This window comes from Ctenocephalides felis, unplaced genomic scaffold (assembly GCF_003426905.1).
Source record: "Ctenocephalides felis isolate EL2017-DRISC unplaced genomic scaffold, ASM342690v1 CF-g0.4_SCAFFOLD_01886, whole genome shotgun sequence".
Taxonomy (NCBI): Eukaryota; Metazoa; Arthropoda; class Insecta; order Siphonaptera; family Pulicidae; genus Ctenocephalides; species Ctenocephalides felis.
In genome coordinates, this window is record NW_020538040.1 from 44,828,469 (window position 1) to 44,845,822 (window position 17,354).

At 30.4% G+C, this 17,354-nt stretch overlaps 1 protein-coding gene across 2 annotated transcripts in view; it reads left to right on the forward strand.

Moving 5' to 3' along the window:
• The first annotated feature begins 978 nt into the window (after positions 1-978).
• The window catches only part of LOC113378641, a 39,035-nt gene continuing 22,659 nt past the window's right edge, over positions 979-17,354 (forward strand). The window contains exons 1-9 of one of the 2 annotated variants that reach the window (XM_026619198.1): positions 979-1,149; positions 1,865-1,954; positions 2,634-2,835; positions 5,121-5,275; positions 6,996-7,142; positions 8,351-8,462; positions 8,603-8,769; positions 9,133-9,231; positions 14,408-14,572. In XM_026619198.1, coding sequence (XP_026474983.1) covers positions 1,144-1,149; positions 1,865-1,954; positions 2,634-2,835; positions 5,121-5,275; positions 6,996-7,142; positions 8,351-8,462; positions 8,603-8,769; positions 9,133-9,231; positions 14,408-14,572 — 1,143 coding nt within the window. In that variant the 5' untranslated portion in view covers positions 979-1,143. The remainder of the gene's footprint in view (positions 1,150-1,864; positions 1,955-2,633; positions 2,836-5,120; positions 5,276-6,995; positions 7,143-8,350; positions 8,463-8,602; positions 8,770-9,132; positions 9,232-14,407; positions 14,573-17,354) is intronic. The other variant, XM_026619199.1, reaches the window with a different exon arrangement.

The following is a 17,354-nucleotide window of genomic DNA, read 5'->3' on the forward strand; positions in this document are numbered from 1 at the left end:
TGTTTATTCAAAATGTGATACACTTAGTATTTTTAACTAGTAAATTATAAATATTTTTTTGCTAAAATTAGATTTCATTTTAGTGATGTAAAAATCACTTGATGTGAAATCATATGAGCGTGGTGTTACAATGTTACGAAAAACATGTAATGTTTTATTAAATATTAATTTTAATTTATTTATGTTAAATTATTTGATAGATAAATTCAGTAAAAATAATTATTTTTAATATTACTTATTGGTTTCAATTACTTATGCATTTATCCTTGTATATTTAAATTTTATTGAAACCAAAAGTTCAAGCAAATACTTATCTAATTATTTATACAAATGATTAAATATACCATATTTTAAAATATTTATAGACCAGTATAGAATTTTAGTAATTATTGGCATTTTACCAAACTGCCGAGATTTCCGCTTTTAGATCATCATGGCGGATCTCTTACGCATGCGTTATTTTTTCTTTTAGTGTGGTCCTTTATTAAACTGTTTATTATTTTAAATTAAAAAAAAATTGAATTATTAAATAGTTATCATGTAAGAATATTTAAACTTTAAAATCATTATTTTTAACATCGTGAAAGTATTTTAAACAAAACTAGAAAATTATGATAAAATTTTATATATACGCGATGTTTTTAGGACCGTTTTTACTAGAAATAAATTAATAATTATTATTAATTATTAATTATTTAGAGTTTTTGTATTACGTTACTATTTATTTAAGTTATTTATTTTCATTGATATTATGATAGAATTACAATTCGCAAAGTGAAAATATAATATATATTCTTTAGAAATGTCGATAATTTGCATCATTAAACTCGAAAACGGAGTGAATATAACAAAAAAGTATTTAAATATGCAATTTAAAACGCAAAGTTAAAGTCTATTATATTTAATCAAGGCCCTGTACTATCTAATCTGGTCGTTCTCTTCCTGATGCGCGGCCCGCCTGGATCAGTTCTGCAGGCGTCGTTGACATTTTCAGACGCCATGTTTTATTTCCGTAATTGGTTTAAAATATTGTGTCATATTGTGCAATTGTTGTGTCGAAAAAACATTACTTCAACGCAAAGAAAAACTCTTACAAACTAAAGCTTGCATTTAGCTTTGCTTGCATCAAGATAATAATAAAACATGAATGTTAGTATCTATTTTTGATCCCTAAATATATTTATAACGTTGAAAGATTTATTATGGGTTGTCTGGAATTCAGGTCAATTTATTATAGTGTAGTTTAAATCTCACCATATTGTGCAGTGGTTGCGGTTAATAATAGATCCTGGTGGGTTTAGAAAATTGTATTCAGGCGAACGAGCCCGGTAGTGAAAGTGTATTGTAACAAAATTCAGGATACAGTTTTCTTGTTTTCGAACGTGTTTTTATTTATTATTAAGTGTATACATGTAACATAATATCCTAAAATTTATATTTTGAAGTGGTATTATGTATTCTATCTATAATAAATAGTGTTTAAATCAATATTTAAAACTGTGTTGAAAATGTTTATGGGCAAAAAGCACTAGTTATTTGAATTTAGATTCTGCTTTCATTGAAATAGTTATAAGTAATAATAAATTTTATAATAATTGACACAAATATATTAAATACTCAAATACATTTTTATTAATCTGCAAATAGGTATGCTTAATTACTGTTGATTTTTGTTTTTTAAAATCAATAACTGATTTTGGTATCTATTAGAATATTGGTAAATAAAGTTATTATATATTGCACCTGCGTTGATGTTCTGACTTGGATACTTAAAAATACCCGAAATGAATGCTTATTACTTAGAAATTTTGATGAAAAGTGAATATAATTTGTGTAACTTCTCAATTGTTTTTGTTATTGGTAGAATGCTAACGGGAGTGAAAAATGGCGTCCGATAACAATAACTAATGCTAGTAACAGAATGAGGACAGGACGTTCCATGCCAGAATGGATGGTAAGTCTAGATGATTTTATTAGTTAAACCCCTATCATAAAATAGTTTTTAAAATGAAAAACAAAATGATTATTTTATTAAAAGTAAGGACGTGGGCTAGCACAAACAAATCCGGCGTTCGATCCCACCCTCGGCCAATCTCGACTTTGTTGACATTGCCACTTGAAGTAGAAAGATCTTAAATATAATCTCAAGTGATAATTGTCTTTCGCTTGTATAGGTGCATATTAAATTATAAAAAGTTAAAAAGTATTATCGCATGAGTTATTAGTCACAATTGGATAGGACAACTATTGGGTTGCCCACCAAAAACAAGCCATACACTACATGTCAACAAGAATTTCTCAATGTCCTCGTAATATAGAAAGATAGTAATTAAGAACAGTGTTTGGTAAAGAGTGCCGTATCGTAAGAGTTTTTAAATGGAGTTATTTTAAACTTGATCTTATAACACTCAACAAATTTTTTGCAAATGTGAACTAGATACAAAATTTAAACTCGCAGTTATTTTGAAATATAAATATTTATATTATTATACATCTGGCGTTCATGATTGATTAATATTTCAGAGTTCTACACTCAAATATTTTGTAATATATATTCCTTTCAATGAAAATTATTACTTATATACATGATCGTAATATAAAGTTAAATATATTTATTTATTTTGGTACTTTAGTCGAAAAGCGGTAGAGGTGGTCCAGTGCCCCCTCCGCCGCCGTCGCCGCGTGATGACAGCCGTTTCAACGGTAACGGATTTTTACGCTTCCGGTCAGATTCTCCGACCCCCCCTGATCCAGAATATGAGGTCATTGAATGTCCTCCGTCCGCAACGCAATACATAAATTCTGGACCGCCCCCTTTGCCTGCTAAAAATCATGGTAAGTACAAATTTCGAAAAACCCAATTGTTTTATATTTGTCATTGTAATTTTAGATTTTCGTATTTTATCTAATAAATATTAAGATTGAAAACTTTCTTAAGTCTTAGTGTCTGAGCAGTTATTCTATTTAAGGGGGTATTCTAGTGTAGAGCGATGCATTTTAGGTCATTTTTGAAGTGTCGTAAAAGAAAGCATTGAATGTTTTCACTATCCATTTTTTTACCACTTGTTTATTAATATTATTAAAATACAAAACAAAAATTAAAAAATGAAAAAGTTAAAAATTGTAAAAACTGGCAGCTGATGAAGTGGGTAGTCTCAAAAAATTGGCACCTCAGTTTTAACATGATTTCAGCTCTCCTAGCCATCAGAAATGTAAAAAATAAAAAAATTATTAATCAACAATGATGTCGCAATCGCCCGAATTAGCGATGAGTAAAAAAAATATTTTTCTGCAAATTGGCTACTGTTTGAAAAAAAGGTATTTTTTTACTGTTTTTTGAGTTTCTCGAATTTTTAAAAAATAGTAGATATTGGAATTTGGGGATAATCCTAGTTCGGGCTATAGATAGGTCTATAAACAAGACTCTCTGAACATTTCAAGTGAATCGGTCGATTAAAACTCGAGAAATCGTGTCAACAGTACTGAAAAAGTCTGTTCTGAGAAAAACGCATTTAAAGTTTTGCGTGAAGCCAAACCAGTATGGAGACCGAGTCAATAAAATGCCTATATATCTGAAAATAATTCAAATTTTCAAAAACCTTCTCGTACCCATATTCTTAGATAGTTAAACTTTGAAAATATGAAATATCCCTTAAGGTTGAAGAAAATGATCAAGAATGACTCAACCAGACACTGGTGATTGTTCTTCACTTTTTTGTTGTCATGGCTTTTAGTTATTGTATTAGGTCATTTTTGATTATTGGGCATGTTGATTACTGAAATCATTGTTCAAAAATCAGCAATTTGAAGAGAAGTGAATTTAATCATAAAATGTTTTAAAAGATTAATGAGTGTTACACGCTTTATCCTGGGTTAAAACAATTTTACATATATGTCACATAAGCAATAGTGAGGAACAAAGGTCCAATTTGATTTTGAGCAATTTATTGTGATACCAACAACTATCTGACTATGTTCAGACTCAGACTAACCCTCAGCAATTTCATTATAGTAGAATGTGTTTTTTGCTGTTTTTCAAAAAATGATCCACTTTATTATTTATTTATTTTACATATATGCCACATATGCAATAGTGGGGAACAAAGGTCCAATTTGATTTTGAGCAATTATATTATGATACAACAACTATCTGACTATGTTCACTATAACTCTCAGCTATTTCATCATAGTAGAATGTGTTTTTTTGCTGTTTCAAAATTTATCCACTTTATCATTTATTTATTTTACATATATGCCACATATGCAATAGTGGGGAACAAAGGTCCAATTTGATTTTGAGCAATTATATTGTGATGCAAACAACCATCTGGCTATGTTCAGACTGACTAAGCTCAGCTATAGCCTAAAATAATCAAAACCTAGCTATTTCATCATAGTAGAGTGTATTTCTGTTTTCAAATTTATCACGGTCTATTTAATTTTTAAGAGATTTACTATAATAGTCATTCAACCAATGCAAAATATGAGCTGTTCAATGTATATAAACTTGAACTGGTATTTCGCCAGCAATATTCATCAGCAGAGTTGGAGTAACTATTTATTTAATATATCTCTTTTAACATTGCCTCTTTCACCTTGATTTACCTATTTATTTACCATTTTTTGTTGTTCACACGTTTGCCAGGGTAAAAGTTCAGTTAGACATTTTTACCCCAGCCACATGTGAGCTTTCATAGAGATTACATAAAAATACTATTTAATCGAACCTAAATATTACAATACTTCTTATAAATTAATTAAATAACGTATACATGAAATTTATATAAAGGTCTTGTAAACTGAACAAAAAAACTATCAACGAAAGAAAATATTTTTGTTGCGGATTTTCAAACATTGCCGTTTATTTATCTTCCGATAACAACGTCGTAAGAATCAATTTGATAACTGGTTATACATCTTTTCCCACTACTTCGAAAAGCCATTGTTAACATTTTTTTAACTTTACTTGTTTTTGAGATATGGGTGGTGGACCTTTTTACCCGCGGACCTTGAAGGCCTGTTCTACTCTATATATTGTATATATATATATATATATATATAAATATTTGATCAGTAATACATATTAATTTATAATATCTGTGTTTTTTAATTTATTTAAGAAAATGGAGGTAGACGCGGTGATGGAAGGCACTGCGATTTGTGCGGCAATAACGCAACCTGCGTCCGATGTGAGCAGTGTGCCAATCAGATATTTTGCTTATCCTGCGATGAAATGTATCACAGACATCCTAAAAGACAAACTCATATCCGAAAGGTAAATTATTTATTATCACACATTTAAATTATATGGTTAAAACAAGTTAATTTTGGGAAAATATATCAATTCATCTTTTTTCCGTTAACTATTTTTTTTTATTTCAAATCAATTTACTATTGTACAAAACTTTAAATTCGATTTTCTAATTTTCTTCTTTATTTATCAGAAAATCTATATAGATTTTAATAACATATGATTTAAAAGTGTTTTCCATCGAGTAGATTTTTTTTTATTGATTTTAAGTTTATCTCAATTAGATGATTCTTTCGGTTATTAAATTTATACATTATTGGGTATATTATTACTTATTTTTACTCATTGATAGTTTTTAGTGCAAATTTTTAATCCTATTTATCATATCCGTAATTATCAATTAGTAACTTTTTACTGAATGATCAATACTTTCATACCACGACGCTTTAATTATGGATCCTAGAGTCTTATTTTGTGTTTTTTACCTAGTTCTGAAATATTCACACGCTAGTATGTATTTTTAATTTCAATTCTAAATGTATATTTGTTGTGTAACGATTAGTACGAATTTTTAATTTTAATTTTTAAAGTCTGTTTGTTGTGCAACGATTAGTACCTACTGCTAAAAAGTATTATTTTTCTTCGATTACTTGATGACTTACATTAGAGATTTTGTGGATTCAGCTGAATTTTTGTCTATGTAATCTAAACTGAGATTTTAATATATATGCTGTACTAATATCAGTTTTTCTATAAGTTTTGAAAACACATGTTACATGATTTGTTTAACATTCATTCGAAGCTAATTTCATCGAATTTGTTTGAGTCAGAATTTTTGGCATTTGTTATGATATATGACATATAGTGTGTGGTATTTATTATATTTAAATTCACGACTTGATTAGTTATACAGCATTTCATTTGCTGAGCTTCAATCTATTATATATTTTATAAATAAGCCCACAGCTTCTATTTTGCTATTCTAATTTTAGGATATATTTATTCTATATATGCTGCAATCTAAATAGGTCGGCTACTCGAGTTCAAGAAATAAAATTAATTTTGAGTAATGAACTGATTTGATTACTAGCAATGTCCAAATTATGCTATAAATTGTGTTTCCGTATAATAAAATTCTCGTTAGCAACTCATTAAGACATCAAATCTATAAACACGGCAGCTGCGTTCTAATTATATTTCAATTTGAACATATACTCATGTTATTTTTAGAAGCGTTGAAGTTTTATCCTACAAATTTAAAATTGCTGCTATACATATAGTTATGGCAGCTTTTCTTATATTGTTTAATATAATTGCATACTTTGTTTTTCAATAGACAAAAATATTTAATTCCTTATATCAGTTTCAATTTAATTCTAATTTTTTATTAAAATCGTTAACATTTCTATCAAACCGAATCTAGAATATTTACATGATTGAATAACATGTTTAAATTCAATAATTAATTTTAGAAATTTTACATCGCAATTTTGAATAAATAAAATATTGATAATATTTATAAATATGCATTTAATGAAATTTAAAAATATAATTATATGAACATGATATGTTTAAACCTAAAATGATTGTCTCACAACAAAATATATAAAATCTTAGATTAGAATCTAACGACTCGGTATATCAGACAATTTACTGTCTATTAATTTATTTATGGCTTATGAAGCGATTTGGAAGACTTTATTGAAGATGGTTTTGATAAAACGATCATTTGAATTATTTGCAGCCAACGGAGACAGTGTTTCGACCACCGTTGCCGCCAAAAGGTGAATCGGCTGCTGCTCCTGTACCGCCTCCAAGAAGAAATAAGCGTCCCGGTAGTTCCTTGTCAAGGCATGCCCCTTCTAGTCCGCTGCTCGGCAGAAAAGACCAGGTACGCCACTGCTGCATTAGCTAGACTCCGTTAGAATGTTTAAAAAAATGTGCAGTGAAATATCACTTACAATTAGAAATATTTCAATATGTCCTTTGTACCTGCTTAAAATTTACTTTGTATGCGATATTGTACATATAGCAGCTTTATTAAGGCGATTTGTGCACAAATCGATTTATGTTTGCAATTTATAATATTATTTAAATGCCCCTGTAAATTTAAAGTAACATATAAGATAAATGTATAAATATGTTTATGCTTATAATATATTCGGATGATATTAAATATCTTCTACTTTTTATTTATCGATTTATACACATAACTTCATTCCTATGAATTCACATCTTAATATATCATAAACAAAAACATAAACATATACAAAAATAGTACACTATAATACACTTTACTCTATTATATTTATAATATACAAAAACCATAAAGCATGTACGTTGGAGATACTTGAAAAATTGTACAGATTTTGTCATATTTTCAGTTTTCACTTCTGTATTTGATAAAGCACATATTCATATTTTTTGCCCTTAATTCCTTAATTTTTTGCCCTATAATGGTTTCCTACGACATTGCGATGGTACATGTGATCTTTGAATGAATATTACAATTGTATACGTTAACAAAATATTTAAAAGTTTAAAATCTTTTTATGAACAAAGTATAATAGTGTAGTATAATAATTATTTAACAACATTATTTCGTTTATGATAATAAATATAATGATAATCTAATAATCTCATGTCAAATTTACTAAATTTATTTAAATAATTATTTTCAATGTTTCAAAGGATTAAAATTAGGTATGTATATTAATAATAATTAGTTTCAATTTTCTTTATATTTATTTTATAACAGATTATTTATATTTACAAGGATTATTGCGCGCGGTTTATTTTTTGCATTAATTAGTTTTTATAATTAAATCACTTCTCATAGGCCTATAATATTTTAAGGTGTTCGGTTTGACTATAAACTCTATGACCATGCGAAGTTTCATCGAAATATCAGAAGAGTAAACCTGAGGTTCTCCTTGTTAGTTATAACAACTCTTACTCGAATTAAATCTTTATTAGTATTTTATCTGAAAAAATTATAGAGCTTTATGAAACTAACTTTAAGTGTTTTTATAAGTAGTATTTACATATGAATAATATTTGATTTTTTGTATTTAGCGATAATTTGTAAAATTATTATAGGTTTCATCGCAACAAAATTCAACAACAATATTGGATCGTATGGGTTCACTGAAAAGAATGATAAGCAGCACTCCTAGACCATTGCCGGCGACTCCTAGTGATAGACAGCACTGTATGTTTGATAATATTAATTGACAACGTAAATTATGCTGAGTACTTAATAGTAAAATTAAAATAAATTATAATTAAAATGATTAATCTTAGAAGTAGTTCATAAGACAGTATTTTATTTGGAATTTGTTTTTCCTAAAGCTACAAATTTGAGACAACCACCAGAGCCGCCTAAGCAAGCTCCAGGCGCGACATTAGATTCTAGGCTCAGTTCATTACAAGAACGTTATAGGCAGCACCAGGAAGCCATGAGAAATCTTACTCCATCTAGAAGAGAGAGTACAGCTTCTAGACCAAGTGAAGCACCGGTAAATAATAAGCATTTTATATATGACTCTGTTAAAAAAAATCGTTCAAAAAGATTTCTATAATTGGATTTATGTCATTTCAAAATTTAAAATTTTGAAAAGTTAGATGTTTACGGTTTGATTTCTATTTAATTAGTTGCAAGTGTGCTTTTTCTAAAATAGGATACATAATTATACATGTTTTATTTATAGTCGAGCCGCTCATGCGTACCTATTAGTTAAAGCTATTTTTGTAAAGTAAAAAATTTAAATCGGTCTTTGATCTAATTTTAACCTCTAATTATAAAAGCAGTTGGGTCAGAAACTGGATTTTAAGTCTTTAGATCTTAGCTATGCTAACATTTGACCTATTTCTGTCTGTAGATTGCTCCGAATGAAAATTTCAATGATTGGGATTCATTAGGTGCGAACCGGATGAGATCCGGAAGCGTTTCTGGATTAGATCAAAAAAATATGATGCACGTATGTATAGGATTAAAATTACATAATTTTGATGTTTTGGAGTCTAAAAACTTTTTCGGGCTTCAATTATTTCACAAACTCTTATTTCTGTTTTACACGGTATTACAAATATTGTGTTGTATAATACGATGTTATAAGTTGAAAAATAAGAGTAGGGGGAAGTCCCCAAGTGGCAGACACCTAAAGTCAGGGCCGGATTTAGAAATTTGGCGCCCTGGGGCAATGACAAAAATGCCGCCCTATCCCTGAATTTTTCCTTAAAATATTTTTTATATATCATTTTTCTTAAATTAAAATAACTATTCGACTGCAGAAAATGTATTACTCATTACATACTATAAATAGTGGTGCTTGACGTGTGCCTTAAGGCAAATTGCTGATACTTGAAAATTAAAAAAAAAATTAAAGTGATCGCTCTGCTTTATAGACTGAGAGCCAGTGAACCTTTTGAATAACGGTGTTCCTGTAAGGCTAAAAAATTTTGTACAGGTGATTCTTAACGTGCTAAGTACGGAAACGACGGTCTGGCAGGTTTTAGCCCTGCACATCATGGTCGTCCAGGCGCTTGAAAGTGTAAAAAACACCCGAAAATTAAACTTGTTCCTGTAAGGTTCAAATTTTTATACGATGTAATTTACTCAATGAGAAGTTCGAAAATCAATCTGCCAGACCATTTCGACCTGCAAAAGTACCTGCCAGACGAGCCGGAAAGTGAGCAAAAAATGCCCCAAAATAAACTTTGTCCTGTAAAGCTGAAATTTACATATGTGTTTATCTAAGCAATTCTAAAAAGGTCTGTGCAATTGCCAGACCATTCTGGCTAGCATAAGCCCTTGCCAGACGAGGGCAAAAATGCTATGGCGGGAGGCGAGTAATAGGCGTTGCGTGAAAACTTATAGCATATATTCAAACTATATTATGAGAAATTACAAATTATGGTCAAAATAAATTTAATTAGTCACAATAAAATATATATTATCATGAATTAATCATCATTATCAGATATATCGCTAATTAATACTTCAATTCAGGCTTCTATTGAGTATCAATTGAATTTTCTGAAAATAGGTGAAAGTTGGAAAGAAACATTTATTTCTGAATGTTCAACGGAGGGTAACAGATTTAAAGAAAAAATTTCACACATTTTCAGAAAAAAAAGAAACCTATTAAAGCTAATAATAAAATTCACGAAATTCGTGTCCAACGTGATTTGGTTGGTCGCCTGTTGGCGCGATAAATCCAATATAATATTGATCTTCAAAAAACCTTATCATATCTCATTACAATTGTTAGCTTCCTGAAGAAGTTTGTTTTCATCAAAAAATCCCATTGGTTAATTTTATATTTTCTCGACGTTTCAAGCCATTCTGAATCGAATGAGACCAAATTTGGAAAAAGTGAACAGATTTTTTTCCGTAAGTAAATCGACGTTTTCTAAAAAACGACTGGACCGATTTAAAAATTCATCAAAATTTACAAAAATTAATATCGCTTTTTTGGCATTTGTCAAAATTAGACCTTTTATCGACGTTTGCTCAAAAACGCCGGAACCGATTTCAAAAATTCAAAAGCCATTTGATGTACATCGATGAGAACTATCGTTTGTCAGTTTTGTGCTACGATCTGCCGTTTCTTTGTAATTTGAAAAAATGTGTTAAACTTTTCATCCACATTTAAGCTCATACTACCGAATCGATTTTAAAAAATCAAAAACTGTTCGAAAGATATTAGTTGGGAATGATATTGATTAGTTTTAGATGAAAATCTACCGAGCCGTTTTCTTGTAATTAACTGTTGAAAACAAAATTTAAGCCGATTTTTATGGAACTTTTTTTGGGGATATATATATCATGGTCTTATAGAACTTAATGAAATATTACCGCATTACGACAAGTAGTTTAATTTTAAAAATTCATCAAAGATTGAAAAAATGAGTATGAGTACTTTGTGAATTTTTATTTTTACATTTGTTAAAATTAAAATTAGACGATTTACTTGGTATAACGATAGAGTACATGGTCTTAATGAACATACTGAACCATTAAAGTCCTACGAATACTGGTTCAATTATAAAAATTATTGATTTGTGAAAATTTGATTTTAGAAAATACTCCGAGTTAACGTGTTCGTTCGTTTTCAATTATGTGTAATAAATCCACTCGTAATACTCTTAATCACTCATAAATTAATTTATTTTTTATTGATTAAGTCGGGAAGTTCATGTAACTTGCCTCAAGGCAAAATACGAATACCAACTAGTTTTAATGTCACTTTGCCACGCAGATGGAACTATCTATAAAACCGCGAGAACAGCAATGATTGAAGTCTTACAAGCAAATATAACTGATAACGAAACAATTTGGTATAATGCTGTTGTTTTCGATCGACTTTATTTACTGCATTCAATAAAAAATATACCAAAAACATTCGGTAATATTTCGAAAAAATAATGTCTATTTTAGCGGCAGCACATGCTGCACGAGTAGATATAGTTTTCAAATAGTCATTTAAAAGTACCAACAATTCTTAAATCTCAAAATACTGGCTGGATATTGATTGAAAAAATATTTGATTTCAATTAGTTTGTGGGAGATACCGTTCCTTCTTCAAATTTTGAAATAATATCACAACATCCTTCTCGTATTGCTGAGGAGGATGCAAACAGAGCTGATCAACACATAGGCGGTAATGTTAAAATTTTTAAATTTGTAATATTTTATATTTATTATATTATTAATATATTTAATTTTTTTTTTATAGACGATAAGTCAGCAATGCCGAATCTTATGACGATGAAGTATTAATTAGCGATATATCTGATAATGATGATTAATTCATGATAATATATATTTTATTGTGACTAATTAAATTTATTTTGACCATAATTTGTAATTTCTCATAATATAGTTTGAATATATGCTATAAGTTTTCACGCAACGCCTATTACTCGCCTCCCGCCATAGCATTTTTGCCCTCGTCTGGCAAGGGCTTATGCTAGCCAGAATGGTCTGGCAATTGCACAGACCTTTTTAGAATTGCTTAGATAAACACATATGTAAATTTCAGCTTTACAGGACAAAGTTTATTTTGGGGCATTTTTTGCTCACTTTCCGGCTCGTCTGGCAGGTACTTTTGCAGGTCGAAATGGTCTGGCAGATTGATTTTCGAACTTCTCAATGAGTAAATTACATTGTATAAAAATTTGAACCTTACAGGAACAAGTTTAGTTTTCGGGTGTTTTTTACACTTTCAAACGCCTGGACGACCATGATGTGCAGGGCTAAAACCTGCCAGACCGTCGTTTCCGTACTTAGCACGTTAAGAATCACCTGTACAAAAATTTTTAGCCTTACAAGAACACCGTTATTCAAAAGGTTCACTGGCTCTTGGTCTATTAGCTGAGTAGAGACAAAATAAAGAAGCGCGCAAGCGCCGCCTCGTAGAATAACGTGTAAGAATGTTACAGAACCCATAGAAATGTAAACAAAATTCATACGTCTAATGATCATTTTTGACCGCTAAATGTTTCTCTTTCAATTTTTTTATTGTATCACCAAAACCGCTAGACCTGCTTCCTACAAATTTAAGCAGTTCTTCATTCATGTAAATTATTTCTGAATGATATTGAAGGTTTCGTTTCTCAAAAACTGAATTAACGAATAATGATTACTTTTAACCGCCAAGTGTTTCTTTTTCAATTTTTTTTATTGGATCACTGAAACCGCTACACCTGCCTTCCACAAAATTAATCAGTTCTCCATTTTGTCTATACGTGTAAAATTTAATGAATTTTAAAAACTGAATTAATATTTTGGCTCCGTATTTTCGAAACAGTTGGACCTGCCTTGGTCAATAACTAATCGTCTCACTATCAATAGGAATCGAATCATTCAAATAAAATTTAATTTTACTAAATTTAATAAATAAGAGTTAATAATTTTCAAAAAATTTCGAAATAGGTTTTTTAAATTCAATTTTTATCATTTTTCAAAAAATTTTAAAGTTTTTTATAAAATGTAATTTTCAGTACGGAAAGTTTCAGTAACAGGCATAATGCCATGCGTCACTATTTTAATTTTTTTCGTCGCTCTAAGCTTGGAAGTGCACAAATTCGTCATCTTAAGAGAGCTCGAGATATGAAGAACATATTTTTCTTAAACTTTCAACTCAATTACGAATCTTTATATTAGCCAAATTGCCAAATTACCAAATTTTGCATTACATTTGTATAATGTTTTGTTAATTATATTTCTTGAATAAAAAGTGTTATTAAAAAAATGAGTTAATTATATGGTATAGAATTTTTTCTCATTATTCAAATTTTGCCGCCCCCGAAAATTTGCCGCCCTGGGCAGTAGCCCCGACTGCCCCTACTGTAAATCCAGCACTGCCTAAAGTTATTTATAAATAAATCAAAAAATATTTTACGAAATGTTTATTAAATTATGATTTATGTTAGGTAACAAAGTTAGAAATCAAACTAAATTAACAAAACCGCAATCTTTGCTAAAAAATAATTAATACTATCCATCAAACTTTGCTCTCAAAAAATATGATTTTAGACAGTGGCACCTAGTACCGGACATTGCAAAATAACCTGCATTGATCACATATGTAGCCATCTCCACGCTCTGGAAAGTCTGCATATGTGTCTTTAACGAATATTCTTAGATATTGCAAAAAACAGTCACTATTCATCCACCCTTTTGGCTGGGCCACACCGATTCTCTCAGCTGGTGCATTCATAAGCTTTTCATTCTTTGACTAGGAAATAAAAAGATTTATACTCGCTTAAATAATACGTGTTAAATAGAGTGTCCGGTCTTTGGTGCCGTCCGGCGTTACGGGACTCCCTCTATAAGAATAATATTAGAGTGTGTGTCGTAGTTCAATTATTAAGTACAATTTTGGCGAATGACATTGATTTAACTGTTATTGTAAAGCATTTTTGTTACTTAGAAAATGTTAGTTGCTATTTTGGTCAAGTAGTCTGTTAGTAGTATTAGGTTCGAATTGCCATGATATCTGTAATTAGTTTACTGCATGTGTAAATTTACTTAAAACCTTTTGTATAATTTTTGTAGCTATTTGAAGTTTATTCATTAGTTATTAGGTATTAATTGTATTAACTTTGCTACAATTTTATAATAAAAATCTGCTGTTTTTTATAATCTAGCCTACAAGTAGAGGCAACGTTTCGCCGCCGTTAAGCCAAAGTGGCGCAAGATCCAGAACTGGATCCATTCGAGGAATGAGTGCCTCTGTGCTCGATTTGCATCGTGCTGGAATGGCTTCACCCGGAATGCCACATGTTCATTCTGGATTTACACAAATGCAACAAGTAATATAATACTCTAAATATAGAAGACAATTAAAATAATTCAATCGTTTTTAGCTCACTAATGGCACACAAACAAACACACACACAGACACACACACATATATATATATATACATATATATATATGTGTGTGTGTATATATATATCTACATATATATATACGAGGTCTGTTCAAAAAGTATCCGGAATTTTCGTTTTTTCAAAAAAATATTTATTTATTCGTCTACATGAATGTGGTCCCCTTCAAAGTAGTCCCCCCCAGATATAATACACTTATGCCAGCGTTTTTTCCAATTTTCGAAGCACCCTTGATATTCACTTTTTGATATGTCCTTGAGCACTCTCAGCGATTCGGCCTTTATTTCTTCAATCGAGGAAAATCGCCGTCCTTTCATGGGTCTCTTCAACTTTGGGAATAGGAAAAAGTCACACGGAGCCATATCTGGTGAATATGGAGGTTGGGGCATTACTACGGTATTGTTTTTGGCCAAAAAATTACGAACAAGCAACGACGAGTGAGCAGGTGCGTTATCGTGGTGCAACAGCCATGAATTGTTTTTCCATAAATCGGAGCGTTTTTTTCGGATTGCTTCACGCAAACGTCGCATCACTTCAAGGTAATACTCCTTATTAACCGTACGACCTTGTGGTAAGAACTCTTGATGCACTATGCCGTTATAATCAAAGAAAACAGTAAGCAAAACCTTGACATTCGATCGAACTTGACGTGCTTTTTTCGGTCTTGGCTCACCTGGGCTCTTCCATTGGGACGATTGGGCTTTGGTTTCGACATCATAACCGTACACCCATGTTTCATCACCAGTTATGACCCTTTCAAGCAAACTTGGATCGTTGTTGACGTCATTTAACAGCTCTTGAGCGATGTTCATGCGATTGCTTTTTTGGTCAAAATTTAGCAGTTTTGGAATGAATTTTGCTGCCACTCGTTTCATGCCCAAAACATTTGAAAAAATGTTATGACATGAGCCAATTGATATGCCAACTTCATCAGCAACTTCTCTAATTGTGATTCGGCGATCATTCATAACCATTTTTTCCACTTCTTTCACATTTTCATCGTTTGTTGACGTGCTGGGTCGACCGGAGCGTTCGTCATCTTCAACGTCTTCGCGGCCATCTTGGAAACGCTTATACCACTCGTAAACACTTGTTTTTTTCATAGCAGACTCACCATAGGCTTTTTGTAACATTTCACACACTTTGTTACACTTTATTTCATTTTTTACGCAAAATTTAATACAAATTCTTTGACTTTTCAATTCTTCCATTGTAAAAATCGCCGAGCTCAGAAAAACACGTCGAACCTTAGCGACTACCACAGACAAAGTAAACAGTGAATATAGCTGAAAATTTCATCATACTTTAGGGGCATGTATACCAACACAATAAAAAAAAATTTTGACAATCAGACACTCCAGACCCGCGAAATTTAAAAATTTTTGAACACACCTCGTATATATATATATATATATATATATATATATTACAAATGTATTCTGAGTGGATAATAGATATTAATTTGGAAATATGAACAAACAACACTCTTTTTGCACTAATTTATTAAATAATAATTTTCACAAACGTTTCGAGACTAGGTTTGTCTCATCATCAGTGTGTTATAATTAAAAAATTTTTAAAATATGGAAATCTAAATTAGCATGTTGTGTTTTTCATTACACGTCGTTCACTGCACGTTGTTCTTTTAATACCATAATAAAAAAATTTTTTAATTATAGCACACTGATGATGAGACAAACCTAGTCTCGAAACGTTTGTGAAAATTATTATTTAATAAATTAGTGCAAAAAGAGTGTTGTTTGTTCATATTTCCAAATTATATATATATATATATATATATATATATATATATATATATAAATAAGTCGGGTTTTCCTTCCTGACGAAATAACTCCAGAACGCACGAACCGATTTAGACAATTTTGCATTCGTCGGAAAGGTCTCGGGCTCCGCAACGTTTATAGCTAAGAAAATTAGTGTTGCATGGCATCGTGCCTTAATACAAATTGCTGGAAATTCACGCACCGTAATTAAAAATTCGAGTAATGACATTAGTGAGAGTTATCAGAATTATGCTTGGTTAAGTCAACGAGCAATTCTTGCCGCAAAGAATAATGATGTACACGCACTGAATTTCACCATTCAATCAAAAATTGCTGACGATTTGGTGACATACCAATGATTCCGACTGGTCTTCTGTTTGACTTCAAACGATTGCAATTTCCAGTTCGCCTTGCGTTCGCAATAACAAGTCGCAAGGCCAATCGCTTAGTGTTTACGGGATAAATTTCAAATAGATTATTTAGAAAAAAATTGTTTCTTACATGGGCAGTTATACGTTGCCTGTTCACGAGTTGGAAAGCCATCCGCTTTGTTTGTGTTAACGTCAGACCAAAAAACAAAAAATGTGGTTTACCAAAAAGCACTTCAATGAAACGGATAATTTGCGGATTCACTATAATTTACTTAGAGAAGTTCAACTAAAAAACACTTCATTTTTGTAATCGAAATAAATTACTGTTGTGTAATAAAATCAAATTTTTCCTTTTCAAATATAAAACAAACAAAAATTTCTTCATGTTTCTCACGAAACCATCTGGTGGCAAAACGGAGTTCGTCGGGTTTGCTAGTATATATATATATATATATATATATATATATATATATATATTTGGAAATCGAATTATAAAGTAATTGAGGTTTGAATGCTTTCTGCCCGTTTTTACAAAAAATACATTTATAT